Source organism: Hyaena hyaena, unplaced genomic scaffold (genome assembly GCF_003009895.1).
Source record: "Hyaena hyaena isolate Hyena2069 unplaced genomic scaffold, ASM300989v1 scaffold_589, whole genome shotgun sequence".
Classification (NCBI taxonomy): Eukaryota; Metazoa; Chordata; class Mammalia; order Carnivora; family Hyaenidae; genus Hyaena; species Hyaena hyaena.
In genome coordinates this window covers 758287-773572 of record NW_024081220.1, presented here as the reverse complement: position 1 = coordinate 773572, position 15286 = coordinate 758287, and the positions used below count along the sequence as shown (strand labels likewise).

General features: G+C 46.3%; 1 protein-coding gene across 1 annotated transcript in view; it reads left to right on the top strand.

The window, feature by feature from the left end:
• The window catches only part of STAT5B (signal transducer and activator of transcription 5B), a 69820-nt gene extending 55063 nt beyond the window's left edge, over window positions 1-14757 (top strand). The window contains exons 12-19 of the mRNA XM_039256733.1: window positions 1273-1365; window positions 3648-3854; window positions 4847-4941; window positions 5048-5178; window positions 6560-6730; window positions 11144-11195; window positions 11524-11631; window positions 12120-14757. Of these exons, the coding sequence (XP_039112664.1) occupies window positions 1273-1365; window positions 3648-3854; window positions 4847-4941; window positions 5048-5178; window positions 6560-6730; window positions 11144-11195; window positions 11524-11631; window positions 12120-12246 (984 nt within the window). The 3' untranslated portion in view covers window positions 12247-14757. The remainder of the gene's footprint in view (window positions 1-1272; window positions 1366-3647; window positions 3855-4846; window positions 4942-5047; window positions 5179-6559; window positions 6731-11143; window positions 11196-11523; window positions 11632-12119) is intronic.
• The last annotated feature ends 529 nt before the right edge of the window (window positions 14758-15286 follow it).

Genomic DNA, 15286 nt, shown 5'->3' with positions numbered 1-15286 from the left:
CTTAGGTCATGATCTCGCAGTTCGTGGGTTCGAGCCCCGCGTCGGGCTCTGTGCTGACTGCCAGCTCAGATCCTGGAGCCTGCTTCAGTCTGTGACTCCCTCTCTCTCTGACCCTCCCCTGCTCACGCTGTCCCTCTCTCTCTCTCCTAGAAATAAATAAAACATTAAAAATTTTTTAAAAAATGAATAAATAAAGTATCTAATATCTTGGGGCGCCTGGGTGACTCAGTCAGCTAAATATCTGACTTAGGTTCAGGTCATGACCTCAGGGTTTGTGAGTTCGCCCCCCACGTCAGGCTCTCTGCGATCAGCACAGAGCCTGCTTCAGATCCTCCGTCTCCCTCTCTCTGCCCTTTCCCTGCTTGCACACACACTCTCCCCCTCAAAAATAAATAAACACTGGGGTGCCTAGGTGTCTCAGCTGATTAAGTGTCCAACTCTTGATTTCGGCTCAGGACATGATCTCACAGTTCGTGAGTTCATGCTCTGTGTCGGGCTCTGCACTGACCGTGGAGCCTGATTAGGATATTCTTTCTTTTCCTCTCTCAGCCCCTCCCCTGCTTACATCTTGCATTCTCTCTGTGTGTCTCTCTCTGTCTCTGTCTCTCTCTCAAAATAAATAAGTTAATTTAAGGGGCACCTGGGGGCTCAGTCAGTTAAGTGTTCTACTGCAAGGTCATGATCTTGGAGTTCATGAGTTCGAGCCCTATATCAGGCTCTGTGCTGATAGCTCATATTCTGTGTCTCCCTCTCTCTTCCCCTCTCCCATTCAGCTCTGTCTCTCTCAAAAATAAATAAGCATTAAAAAAATTTTTTAGGGGCGCCTGGGTGGCTTAGTCGGTTAAGCGTCCGACTTTCGCTTAGGTCATGATCTTGCGGTTCGTGGGTTTGAGCCCCGCATCGGGCTCTGTGCTGACTGCCAGCTCGGAGCCTGGAACCTGTTTCAGTCTGTGCCTCCCTCTCTCTCTGACCCTCCCCTGCTCACGCTGTCTCTCTCTCTCTCCTAGAAATAAATAAAAATATTAAAAAAAAATTTTTTTTTAAATAGAAAAACAAAGCATTTGAAAAAATAAAATATCGAAAATCTCTAAGATTGAATGCACCATTGTGAAGAGTCCTTTGATTCTTGGAGCCATTGAGATTCTGTATTCGCAGATGACATTTACTGAAACTTGAAGAGAGAATGCATATGTTGTGATAGAGAAAAACAAAAGTAAGAGAGGAGTGTGTTGCTCTTGGTGCTCAGCCCTTTCTTTTCCTTTGTCTTTCTAGACCCTGTCCCTCCCAGTGGTGGTGATTGTCCATGGCAGTCAGGACAACAATGCGACGGCCACTGTTCTTTGGGACAATGCTTTTGCAGAGCCTGTGAGTGGATCCTGCCAACCTGTGGGTCTCAAGATCTTGACACTGGTGTCATGAATCTCTTTTATGTGTTCTCCCCCAGAAAAGCATAGAAAACTTCACTTTTCTGTAGTGGGAGGTAGAGAGTATTTGGAGAATGGAAAGAGCATGGGCTTGGAGTCCGGCCAAGGGTTGAACTCACACCTTACCGTTTCCTCATGTTGTGACCATGGGGAATTCACTTTCCCTCTTTGAGCCTATGTTTCCCTGAGTGTCTGCACCACAGGGATAATAGTGCTTCATAGCGCTGTTAGGAAGATGAAATTAGGTAACATTCAGAGCCTCTTGGCTGGCTTCATCAGTAGAACATGCGAATCTTGATCTTAGGATCATGAGTTGAAGGGCCCATGTTGGGCATAGAGTTTACTTAAGAAAAAAACAAGTAAGTGAAATTAGATAACATAACAAAATATAAAATGCTTGTCATATAGTCAGTACTTAGTAAATATTATTTTGTATCTTTGGATGAGACCATGAATGGAATTTGGGACTCCCGGTTTCCTTCCAGAAGTTAGACCTCTCAGAAGGTTACTTTAGCTTAGCAGTTGCTTCCTGTCAGCTTCCCTCCAATAAATGAGGGTGCCATTCAATGTGACTTCAAATTTTAGCTTATGTGATTCATCCCAAGTCTCTCCAAGAACAAGATGCTTTTGTCTAAGGGAATGAATGTGGTTTTGTGGATTCATACATCCAGTCCTATCTGAAAACCACTAACGTGTGTTTGTTGAGCATTTTCAGAACATTTCATCAGGAAAAGTTGTGGGTGGTGTACATTTACAGTAGAGTCGTCTGTATGGTAGGTGTTCAGGAAGTAAAACTACATGTTTGTCTAACATGATTCTAATGTGAAGAGTCTCACTGAGTTCTCTCAACGGTCCTCTTTAGAGAACAATATTTTTGCTGCAAAGGTGAGGTTTTTAGCAGAAGTCCTACCATGGCCATTGTCCAAATCTTGAGTTTGAGTCTCCTCAAAACTCTCTGCCTGCATCGCGTTCTAGTAAGCCTCCTGGATAGAAGTGCCCCTCTTCTCTCATTCCGTCCCCTGCCTGCCCACCGAGCTCAGTCCCCATGTGACTTCAGCATCTCTTGCAGCATGTCATGTCGTTACTAAATAAATTGCCTAAATGTATTTAGGCCTTGCCTAAATAAATACGCATTTTTAACATTTTCAGTTGTGTTAATGACTAGCATACATCTCACGCTGTTTTAAAATAAATATATGCCTGTGGGGATTTATTCTACAGATATATTTACATATGTGTCAAATGACATACGTACGTCGCAGCATTGTTTGTCACAGCTAAAGGTTACCAGGCTGACACACAGATGTCCATCTGTGGAGGCCTGGTTAGATATCGTACTGTTCTTGCAGACCATGGGGGGTTTAGCAGCCACAAAAAGAAATTTCATTAATGTGCTGATGTAAGTAAGGTCTTGCTGAGATAGAATTAAGTGAACAAAAGGGAGATGCAGAACATGTGGATTTTATGCTACTATTCATAGTTTTTTAAAGGAAAAATGTGTGTTTCCTGGTATGCATAGAATATCTTTGGAGGCATACACAGTAAACTAGGTTCCATGCTCTGGGCCTGCTGGGTGGGACACAGATTTAAGAAAGTGACTTCCTCAGATACCCTTCCGTGCTTTTAAATTCTGTGTCATGTGAAGGAATTGCTGATTCAGAAAACTTCTTTGTAATGGTGAAAAAAGAAGATGAGGTACCATGGCTGAATGGGATGACAAAACAGTTTATTAAAAATTCTGTTTCTCAGAATGGTCCAGCTCACAGTTTCCATTCTTCCACATGAAATTTTTTCACTCTGAGGTGGTTTAAGGGCAAAGATCACACCTGTGCACACACATGCGTGAGACACACACATTTCTCTGCACTTAGAGAACCAGTCTTTCAAATTTCTATGCCCATGGGTTTATAACATAAACCAGACCCCTGGTCACATTTTGTTTCTGTGGCTCTTCGAACGTGGGGTTAAACTGTACGCTCCGCAGCTTGTTTACAGAACACAGTGGAGAGTGTGAGCTTACCTTCTAGGCTGTGTGTGAAGAAGGTAAAATGGAACCTTCTGAATCTCACAGAACTGCATTTGCCATAAGTTAGAATTTATCCCCCAGCTCAGCAAGGCAAATGTGTGTAACTACATTGAGTCATCAGTGTTTTTGTTTTGTGGGTGGAGTGAATAAATCATGCAACTGTTTTCTCCTAAGATCCTGGCTTCTCTCCCTCTCAGGGCAGGGTGCCATTTGCCGTGCCCGACAAAGTGCTGTGGCCGCAGCTGTGTGAGGCGCTCAACATGAAATTCAAGGCCGAAGTGCAGAGCAACCGGGGCCTGACCAAGGAGAACCTCGTGTTCCTGGCACAGAAGCTGTTCAACAGCAGCAGCAGCCACCTTGAAGACTATAATGGCATGTCCGTGTCCTGGTCCCAGTTCAACAGGGTGAGGGACCCACCGCCAGCTGCCATGAGATCAGTCCTTCCAAACCAGATGCCTTCCAGAGTCTTCCTACCCTGGGCACTTGTTCTTCATGATGTTAATAAAATGTGCCCTATATAATCAGAAGTTTCTGAATAGATGGATAAGCACATAGCTCTTTTTATGTGGAATACTAGATCTTTGAATATTTAAGCCGGGCTTTGGGTGCTGCAGTGCATTGTTTTCCTTTCAGAGAAAGCAAAAGATAACATATCTCACAAGAAGTAAAGCTTTTGTGGTCAGAAGTCCGTGGCTCTTTCCTGTGGACTCACTGGTGCTCCCTGCTGTGACCCTGCAAAGCCGGGCTCCCCCTGGACCCTTAGCCCACAAAAGGGAATGCTGGTAGAGGAAACTTCGCCTCTATCATCAGGGAATTCAAGTGTCACCTGTCACATTTTTGACTTTATATATATATTTTAATGTTTTGTTTTTGAGAGAGTGCAAGCAGGGCTGGGACAGAGAGAGGGGGACAGAGGATCTGAAGCGGGCTCTGTACTGACAGCTATGAGCCTGACATGGTGCTTGAACTCATGAGCCGAGAGAGCATGACCTGAGCTGCAGTCCAACTATCAACCGACTGAGCCACCCAGGTGCCCCATGTCTTTGACTTTAAATCCAATTTTTGTTTCTTTGCGTACAACCCCCACACCCCAGGTATTTTAAATGACCTAATTCAAAGACAGCAAAGAAAGTCAACTCAGATCCAGGTGAAGGTGTTTACAGCAGGGGTCCCCTGGGTGTCGGTAATCGCTCTGTTGTTTTCTCCTCTTCTTCCCTCCTCTCTATTCAGCTTTTTAATTATAGGACCATTTGGTAAAACTCAGACAGGCATGTGTATTTGTACGGTTCTGACAGTGTAGATGTTTGTTTTCCACTTGATTTTTTTCAGTTAAAGTATATGCAGGCAGTATTCCAAGTGTTAGCCTTCTTGTGTTCACTGTTGTGTCTCCAACCAGGAGAATTTACCAGGACGAAATTACACTTTCTGGCAGTGGTTTGATGGTGTGATGGAAGTGTTAAAAAAACATCTCAAGCCGCATTGGAATGATGGGTGAGAATCCTATTTCCTAAGTCAGCAATAGAGTTCGAAGCTCCTCTTTCCTCTGTTAAAACATCACACTCTGCCTCTGCTTCTTTGTTTGGCCTTTGCAATCCAGGGCTATTTTGGGTTTCGTGAACAAGCAACAGGCCCATGACCTACTCATTAACAAGCCTGATGGGACCTTCTTGCTGAGATTCAGTGACTCTGAAATTGGTGGCATCACCATTGCTTGGAAGTTTGACTCTCGTGAGTTCCTCCCTTTTTAAAACATATCTTGGCTCTAATAAGCTGCTTCTGTTGCAGAATTACTTTAACAAATGGCTATTGAGTATTCGTGATTCGTGATGGGGTCAGCTCAGAAAGAGAGCGCAAAGGTGTCGCCGGGACACAGTTGCTGCTGCTGAGGCAGCCCTTGTAGAATCCTCTCATGGGAAACACAGTTACTAATTTTGAGAAACAAAACTGCAACCCTGACTCGACTACCTGTACACACAACACTGTCCACAGTCTCAGCTGCTTCTCTTTTGAAATGTCTGCCTTCTTATTCGACGCCGAGCTTATTTCAGTGAAGAATTATTTGGATGAATTGAAATTATTTTATTTTTATTTTTTTAACATTCAGATTCTTTTTTTAAATTTTTTAATGTTTTATTTATTTCTGAAAGAGAGAGAGACAGTGTGAGCAGGGGAAGGTCAGAGAGAGAGGGAGATACAAAATCCGAAGCAGGCCCCAGCCTCTGAGCTAGCTGTCAGCACAGAGCCCGATGCGGGGCTCAAACCCATGAACTGTGAGATCATGACCTGAGCCAAAGTTGGACGCTTAACCGACTGAGCTACCCAGGCACCCCAAATTGGAATTATTTTAATTATTCCTTTATCCTAATCCACATAAAAGCCTGGCCACGGATTATTTCCACCCAAGAACAAGTTTTTTCCTCTGATCCTCAAGATAAGATAAGAGTAGCTTGCTAGTTTTTTTGCACTTAAAGATATTCACAGCTTTTCCTAGCTCTCCTGCAGCCTCTGGCTGTGGACAGGCTTCCTGTCTCACTCAGATACTTTTGTACAGCAGTCAAGGATCAGAGTCCATAAGATCTATTTCTTCTACAAAAGGACCAAAAAACTGTTTGAACTTGAAACTACCCAAGATCATTGGATCTCTAAGGAAGTGCCATATGTATTACCTCCTTATTTCCCCATGGCTTTGATAAACGACTTGAGCTACAATCTGTGGTTATTCTTATTTATTTTTATTTTTTTTAAATGTTTTTTTTTTTTATTTATTTCTAGGAGAGAGAGAGAGAGAGACAGCATGAGCAGGGGAGGGTCAGAGAGAGAGGGAGTCACAGACCGAAACAGGCTCCAGGATCTGAGCTGGCAGTCAGCACAGAGCCCGACGCAGGGCTCGAACCCACGAACCGCGAGATCATGACCTAAGCGAAAGTCGGACGCTTAACCGACTAAGCCACCCAGGCGCCCCAATCTGTGGTTATTTTTAAATGGAGATCTTTATTGGGACAGTTTTAATGGAGAGTCTTTAATTTGTAGCATATTTGGATTTTTTTTTTTAAGATTTCCTGTTCATAAATCATGTTTTAGAATATGACTATTCTGTTTATTGCTCTAGAGGAAAGAATGTTTTGGAATCTGATGCCTTTTACCACCAGAGACTTCTCCATCCGGTCCCTGGCTGACCGCCTGGGGGACCTGAATTACCTTATCTATGTGTTTCCTGATCGGCCAAAAGATGAAGTGTACTCCAAATACTACACACCGGTTCCGTGTGAGCCTGCCACTGGTAACAATGTTCGCATTCTGATTTGGTTTTGTCGTGATTTTAGTTTTCTTTTAGTTTTTGTGTGAGTGTGTACGTGTATGTGATGCATGTGTGTCTGTCTGTCTTGCATGAAGACCTGCACGATCAGTATTTAGTTATTGCTGTTTGAGCATTATTCAAGGCAGTTGTAAATCCTGGGCTATATTCTTCAGTCATATAGAAAATATATCTGCTGCTAACCCCAAATATCAAATGGAAGGAAACAAATTTCTTTTTTCAAATTGCTTTTACTTATTTTTATAGTTTTAATGTTTATTTATTTATTGTGAGAGAGAGAAAGAGAGCGAAAGAGCATACGAGTGGAGGGAGGGGAAGAGAGATTGGAGACAGAGAATACCAACCAGGCTCCATGCTGGCAGCATGAAGCCCAACGCCAGGCTTGATCTCACAAACCATGAGATCATGACCGGAGCCAAAATCAAGAGTCCAACGCTTAACCAACTAAGCCACCAAGGCGCCCCTCAAATTGCTTTTTTTTTTTTTTTAAATATTTTTATTTTATTTCTAGGATAGAGAGAGACAGCATGAGCAGGGGAGGGTCAGAGAGAGAGGGAGACACAGACTCTGAAACAGGCTCCAGGCTCTGAGCTGGCAGTCAGCACAGAGCCCGACGCGGGGCTCGAACCCACGAATCACGAGATCATGACCTAAGCGAAAGTCGGACACTTAACCGACTAAGCCACCCAGGCGCCCCTCAAATTGCTTTTAAAATAAGCTTAGATCAAACAAAGGTAGATAAAATTTGTTTTTTTTTTTAAATATTTTTATTTATTTCTAGGAGAGAGAGAGAGACAGCATGAGCAGGGGAGGGTCAGACAGAGAGGGAGACACAGACTCCGAAACAGGCTCCAGGCTCTGAGCTGGCAGTCAGCACAGAGCCCAATGCGGGGATCGAACCCACAAACCGCGAGATCATGACCCAAGTGGAAGTCGGACGCTCAACCGACTAAGCCACCCAGGCGCCCCTAAAATTTATTTTTCAACGGATATGGTTTTATTGTTTTCAGAGTCTAAAAGTATTCTGTATTAATTGTAAAATTTCAAGAAAAGTATGGAAAAGAAAATAGATATAGCATCTCTCATCCAGAGATTAACCACCATAAAAAATGTGAATAGTTCCCCTGTCTATGTAGATATATATTCTTCAGTCAGTCCGTCACCAGATGCTTGCTGGGGGCTTCCTGTGCGGAGGTTACAACCTAGTAGTGGGAGGAGGACAACAAGCAAATACACGTATGTAGTGAGGGGTGCTGTGAAGACAAGAAAGCATGGTTAAGGGGTAGAGACGGGGCAGGGAGGAGGATGTGGGGGTGAGCAAGGTCTCTCTGAGAAGGTGCTGTCAGCACAGAGCTGACTGAAAGTGAGGAAGGTAGCCACACAGCAATCTAGACCAAAACCTTCTAGATTGAGAGAAGTGCAAAAACCCTGAGGTGGGAGTGAGGCTGGTGTATTTGAAAAACCCCATGAGGGCCCAGTGGGCCAGAGCTGAATGAACAGGAAAGTGTAGGAGGTTAGGACAGAGCCACAGGGGTGCCAGATCATGTCAGACTTGGAGTCCAGTAAACGATTTGGGGCATATTATCCATCATCTTTTGTGATCTGATTTTTTTTCCACTTAAAAATATGCCATAGACAGGGGCACCTGGGTGGCTCAGTCTATTACGTGTCCAACTTTGGCTTAGGTCATGATCTTGCGGTTCATGAGTTCAGGCCCCATGTTAGGCTCTGTGCTGGCAGCTCAGAGCCTGGAGCCTGCTTCAGATTCTGTGTCTCCCTCTCTCTGCGCCCCCTCCCCCCCAGCTTGTGCTTTGTCTCTGTCTCTCTCTCTCAAAAATAAATAAAAGCATTTTAATAAATTAAAAACTATATATACCCTAGGCAGAGTTGCAGGTCTGTAAGTATAATCTTACAACATCAAACTATAATGATTACATAGAATTCCGTGTACGGTGATTCGATGTCAGTTATTTGAGACACTGACCATTTAAGTTAGTCACAGTTTTCTGTTGTGAATTAATATTGAGATAACCTGGGGACGCCTGGCTAGCTCAGTTGGTGGCGTGTGACTCTTGATCTCAAGATCATGAGTTCAAGCCCCGTGTTCGGTGTAGACCTGACTTAAAATAATAATAATAATAATAATAAAATAATATTGAAATAACCTGGTACATTCATTGTTCACCTGTTTCCCTGGGACAGACTCCTAAAGTAGAATTTGTATCAAAGGATATACATGCTTTTTAAGCATTTTGAGAGATCTTCACAGAATCACCCTCCAGAACGAGGAATCCATTCTCAGTCCCGCCAGTGTCTGTTGGAGTACCTGCTCCTCCATCCCCTGCCAGTCGTAGGTTCTGTTCACTGGCTTCTTTTCTTGCCAGTCTGACTGGCATAAAAATGGTGTCTTCGTTCCTATTTTCATTTCTTTGATTCTAACCAAGATCAAAACCTCTTTTTGTATAATGATAATAGCAATAATAATAACTAGAGTAGTAACAGCTGGCATTTGTTGAGTACTTCGCATGTGCTGGGCCCTTCCTGAGCATCTTTCATATAGTATCTCATCTAATCCTCAGAACAGGTCTGTGAGGTTGTCCTGTTTGTCTCCTCACTTTACATAGGAGGACTTGAGGCACAGAGAAATAAAATAATTGGCCAAAGTCCACACAGCTAGAACGTGACCAAACCAGGGTTTGAGCTCAAACAGTCTACCTCCAGAGTCTGTATTTCCTCACTTCCACATTACTGGCTGTTTCTGTTTTCTCTATGAAGTGTGTTTCTATTCCTTGTCCATTTTTCTTTCGGAGTTACATCTTTTCCTAATAAGGTGGAAGTATTTTTATATAGTAAATAAGACTTTTATTATAGATAGCAAATATTTTTTCTCAGTATGTCATTGTTCTCTTAACATTTGTTTTATTTTGCTGAAGTGCAAAACTTGCATTTCCTATGCAGCCTAATCCATCAACCTTTTTTCTTCACAGAGCCTGTCTTTCATATCACGCCTTCCCACCCTGAAGTGGGCATCTATTTCTAGATGGAGAAATAAACCAGAATTTTTTAGATTTATGTGGTATTTTGGGTTAAACCTACCATGGTTTCTTTTTGTTAGTACAGCTAGTGTGGGTTTTTAAGTCCTGTTTTTTATGGCATTTCTTTGGTTTTTATCTTTTTGGCAGTCCATAAAATTCTTTAGAAACTGTAAAGCACAAAAAGCGTGCAGTAATATAAAAAGGCACATGTGAAAGCCTCAGAAGAAGCAGGCTAGGGTAAGAAGCAACTTGTGAACCATGTGACTTTCCACTGTCTTGGACTGTTTCACTGATTCTTCATCCTCTTGACCTTAGTGTCATCTTCACTGTCTGACATCATTAGGATTAATCGTGCCCCCAGAGTCACGTGCCCAAGAAACCCCCAGAGTCACGTGCCCAAGAAACAAGACTTCACTCACTGACTTCAGACTCTCACATTCCTACTACTCACTTAGCTGGATTTCCACAGTCAGCCTCTTAAAAACGTGGCTATGGCTGACCAGACCACCCTCGGGTCTGTCCGCCGGCCTCCCACATCCCAGTGGGGATTCTGGGGAGCGTGAAAGAGAGACACGCGAGCATTCTTTTTCAAGTGCTCACCTGGATGAGTGACCATCAGATTCCCCCCAAGTGTAGAAGCCCCACAGGCACAGAAGAACACACGGATACCTGCGTGACACTCCCTTGCCTAAAAGAGGAGATACTCAGAGTCAGCATCACTCCAGGGACCAAGTCAGGTTCATTCCTTTCTCTGATTTCTCTCTGCAGCCGCTGCCAAGTGATTGTAGCCTTCCACCTGAAGGCCCCCAGGGGTCAGGAAATCACTTCTTCCACAGACAGCCCATTTCTTTGGTGGACAGTCCCAGGGCTCTCATTGTGACAGTGTTCCTCTTCTGTGATTGAAATGTGGTCCCTTTTTTGTCCTCTTCTGATCTCCTCCTAATGGTGTTCCTGGGACACAGGGCAAATCTTGCCTCTCTGCTGCATCTGTAACTCACCTTTCAGGATATTTTTCCTTTCTACACTTAGTATGCAATTCATGTTTGGTTTAGATTTGTCCTGAAGCATGTATTTTCTGTGGCTTGAGGAATTTATTAACACATCCAGACCCACGTGGAAGATGCATTAAAATGCAGTTTTAATATTGAGGCTTCTCCTACCCCAGGTCCTCCTAACAGATTCAGATATTAAGTGCTTGTATCAGATCCTAAAATAGAATTAGGCGCTTGTGTCCTGCCATGAGAAAAGCTGGGATTCTTAAGGGAGATCACATTTTTATTTCATTGAGAATTTTGGTTCTCATCACCGTCCCTTCCCCCTCCCCCCCTCCCCCCCATGGCAGCTAAAGCGGTGGACGGATACGTGAAGCCACAGATCAAGCAAGTGGTCCCTGAGTAAGTGTCCAGGGTCCGGCCCTGGTCTCCTGCTGCCTCCTTTCTCTCCTCCCACTTGGGCCCCCCTCGCACCTCACCGCTGCCCCTCCTGCTCACAGGCCTTGTGGGACCCAGTATTCCCTGACCCCCTGAAACCTGGCTCAGCCCCGGAGAGGGAACTGGGGTTAGTCTCAACAGGACCAGGACCCAGGACCCCTAGGCCCAGCGGGACCCCCAGGCGGGCGCTTTGTCTTTCCACACCCCGATGAGACGTAAAAATGCCCCCTGAGCCCTCCTCAGGTCGGCTGTGGCCCTGAGGCCACTGAGGGTCCTTCTGTTCCTCCTGCAGGTTTGTGAATGCGTCTGCAGACTCTGCCGGGGCCAGCGCCACCTACATGGACCAGGCCCCCTCCCCAGCCGTGTGCCCCCAGGCTCATTATAACATGTACCCACAGAAGTAAGTTGTGCTTTCTGGGGCTCTGCGGGGAGGGTCTGGGTGCCTGACCTCAGGCTGGGTCCCCGGGGGGCTGGTGGACAAAGGGACCCAGACCTCTTGTAGGTCTGAGACCACCCAGGCCGAGCGCCAGCATACGCCCAGGTAGGAGAGAGAGATTCAACCAGAAGGTATTAGTAGTTTAGAATGGGATTGGGCAGATGTCATCTCCCAAAATGGAGATTTTTCTTGCTCTGTATAAGGAGCACATGGGCTTTAGGTGTGTGGACAGCCAGGGTAAGGGACAGCTGGGGTGGGTGTTCTAGTATGAGTCTCTCTGTCCAGATAGCAAAGGACTCTACTTCCCTCTGTTCAGATCAGCAGCGTCTTTCCCCTGAAGCCTCGGCCGAGTGCATAGGCCGCCTTGGGCTGTTCACCCAGCGGGGTGTGGGGCTTGGGGTGGCCTCGGGCAGCCTTTCCCTTCCCTTTATCTCTTCTCTTTTTTTCCCAAGCCCTGACCCCGTCCTTGACAACGATGGGGAGTTTGATCTGGATGACACGATGGATGTGGCGCGGCGTGTGGAGGAGCTCTTGGGCCGACCTATGGACAGTCAGTGGATCCCTCATGCGCAGTCATGACGCCCCCATCGCCGTCTTCAGCTTCTTCATCCTCGCCAGAGGAGTTACTCTTGTGGATGTTTTAATTCCATGAATCGCTTCTCATTGGAAACAATACTCATAATGTGAAGTGTTAATACTAGTTGTGACTGTAGTGTTTCTGTGCATGGTGGCACCAGTGAAGGGAGCGTGTGTGAGTGTGTGAGCGTGAGAGTGTGTGAGTGTGTGTGGGTGAGTTTTCACGTTGGGCTGTTTTCTCCCCCTTGCTGTCCAGAGTTTAATTGCAGCACTGGGGCCATAAACAGAGGCTGTGGTTGTGACCTTGTGCAAAAAGGCAGTAGTTCCTTGGACGCTGGAACTTGGCCATGCGTCTTGAGGGTGGCTGAACTTTGACATGTGGCCGTTCAAGTCAGAGAAGGACAAAGGGAGGAGAAATCACCTCTCCTGTGAGGTTTGTCGCTGTGCCTGCCAAGCAATTGATATATACCCGTGACTGTCTCTGCTTTCCTCTGAGATGTACAAACTGCCTTTTGAAAAAGAGAGCCGTCCTCCCTCCTTCCCTCTCCCCGACTCCCGTTTTCCTGGGCAGGGATGGGAAACGGGGGCGACATACGGTGGTTGCTGGGGCAAAGGGAAGTCACGGGCTGTCTGATGGGTAGTTGCTTTTTAACTAACACCAAACCCATCTATGTGTGCTCTCCCTCCCGCGCCTTCCACCCCCTGTGACTTGCCCCTCGGTTCTGTGTGTGTGCACGTGCGCAGACACGCTTGATGAACTAGAGAAAAGAGGGTCACATAACCGCAGCTTACAGTGCCGAGGTCCTTTGTGTCTCGGCCGGAGTGGGAGGCCCGGGCCGTGACCCGCAGGCGCTGAGGAAGCTGTCCTGCTCCCCGGGGCTGCTGCCCTCCCTCCGCCCGTCCTTCCGCCCGAGCGCGGCCACCCCACGGCTCACTGATGGTGGCCGCTCACACAAGCTCACTGGTGTTTTGTTTCTAAATCGGGACTTCTTGTTTTTCTCTTCCCACCCTAATATGACATCGCAGCCCTTTCTTCCTGTGGCGGGGCCTGTGCCATTCACACCCGGGTCACCCTGGTCCCCTTCACTGTCCGCATGGGCCGGCTCAGGGAAGGGCCGGCGGGGGTCCGGTCTGAACACAGGGCTAGCGTGCTCAGCGACCTTGTTGCCCGCGTGGGCCGGGCTGCCGGGTGTCGGCATCGGTAATTTGGGGAAATGCAGCCAGTGGGTTTCCTCAGAGGCTTGATGAGCTGCCAAAACGAAACAGTACCGCTTCAGTATACCGTCCATAACTTCTTCCGTAGCTTCACCCCAGAAGGAAGGAACGGGCGCTGGCAGTCAGGTGGGGAGAGGGGAAGCAGGTATAGCTCTCGGGGTAGGCCTAAAGGTCACTCAACCCCGGCCGCCGTCTCCCAAAGAAGGAATGACCACACCAGGAGAGAATGGCCCTAAGAAACTTATTTTTATACATGTGAGTAAATAAACAGATATTTTTTTTACAAAAATGACTTCTGAATTTATCAGTGTTTTGATGTTAAAGGAAAATATTCCGCTGTAGTAAATTATTTATTGGAAGATGACTTTTTAAAAGCTGCTGTTTGCCCTGGCTTGGTTTCATACACTGATTTATTTTTCTATGCCAGGCAGTAGAATCTCTCTGCCTCTGAGGAGCAGGCCAACCCCTCCATGCTACCAGTGGTGACATAGGATGTCGCTAAGCCCTTTACATACCCCTCAAGATTTGATTAAAATTCCACCCGTGAAGACAAGAGTGTTGGGGAAGGGGGGAAGAGGGAGGCCTGACCGCTCTCAGACCCAGTCGTAAAGAGCCCTTCCCTGCCTGCCCCTTGGACTTCACCAGCACCCGCCCCTGAGTGCCCTCAGTGCCCTGAGTGCAGCGGTAGGCGGGCCGGGAGCTCAGTGGCCCAGGACTGACACAGTTTCACGTGGGCAGGGACCCGGCCCCAGGGTGTACTGTGGGCAAAGCTCGCCCTTTAGGGTTGGCACTGGAGATGGATGGGACACGAGCCGAAGAGTGTGGCTGCCCCGAGAGGGGGCCCATGGCGGTCCGGTCTCCATCTTGTCCTCAGTTTTCCTGAGGCTGTGCCTATAGATGGGAGAGATGTTTGACCGCAGGGTATGCTCGCTATCTGCATTGTGTTTTCTCTTTTCTCCCTGTTCCTGCAAACCACAGAAGAGGCAGAGGCAAGTCTTGACCTCCTCTGCCTCTCACTCTCCCCCAGACACGCACACATATAAGTTATCAAGCGTTTCAATGTGTGGTATGTGCAGGGTTTCTGTAGGGGTGGGGGGAGATTAAAAGTGAGTAGAACTTAAAGTGGAAGTATACTTTTTATAGTTTTTCTTTTTGAAACTTTGTGAAATTATTTCAGATACATATTTTAGTGTTGAGGCAGATTAGTATATAGCCATCAAAAAAGTATTGTGTACAATTTGGGGCAGTCACAAAATTGTGTATTTTATGTTACAATAAAAGCTTCCTCTGAAGGGACAATATTGAGTTCTGTTTTTGTTCTTTTTTCCAACAAGGTGGTCAGGGAGAGTGGCTTTGATAGGGAAATATTTGCGATCATCAGTGTGACTGCAAAAAGCAGAACCAGTGGCCTCAGAGAGTGTGTCCTCAGCTTTGGTGACAGGGGGCATTTCTTACCTTCCTGTTGATACGATGTTCTGAAAATTAGAGTGATCATCTGTACCTCCTATCCTCTTGATTCCACACTTTTCCCATTACAAAGCTTACCCTTCAATTTCAGCACATTTCAAGTGCCCGCCCTGAGCTGGGCATCGTGTGTGGGAGAAGTTGTTCTGCCCTCAAGAGGATTGTGGCCCAGGAAAGATGACAAACGTGATAGTTGGCTCGCACTGCAGTAAAGCTGTCCTGAGGCCGTGAGGGAATACAGGAGAACATAGGAGAAGGGCACCAGTTAGTTTGAGCGGACCCCTAAAGAACACATAGGAGTTAGAGAGGAGAGGCGCTCAGCCTGAGAGACCAGCGCAGGCAGAGGCTGGACATGAAGGCGGGC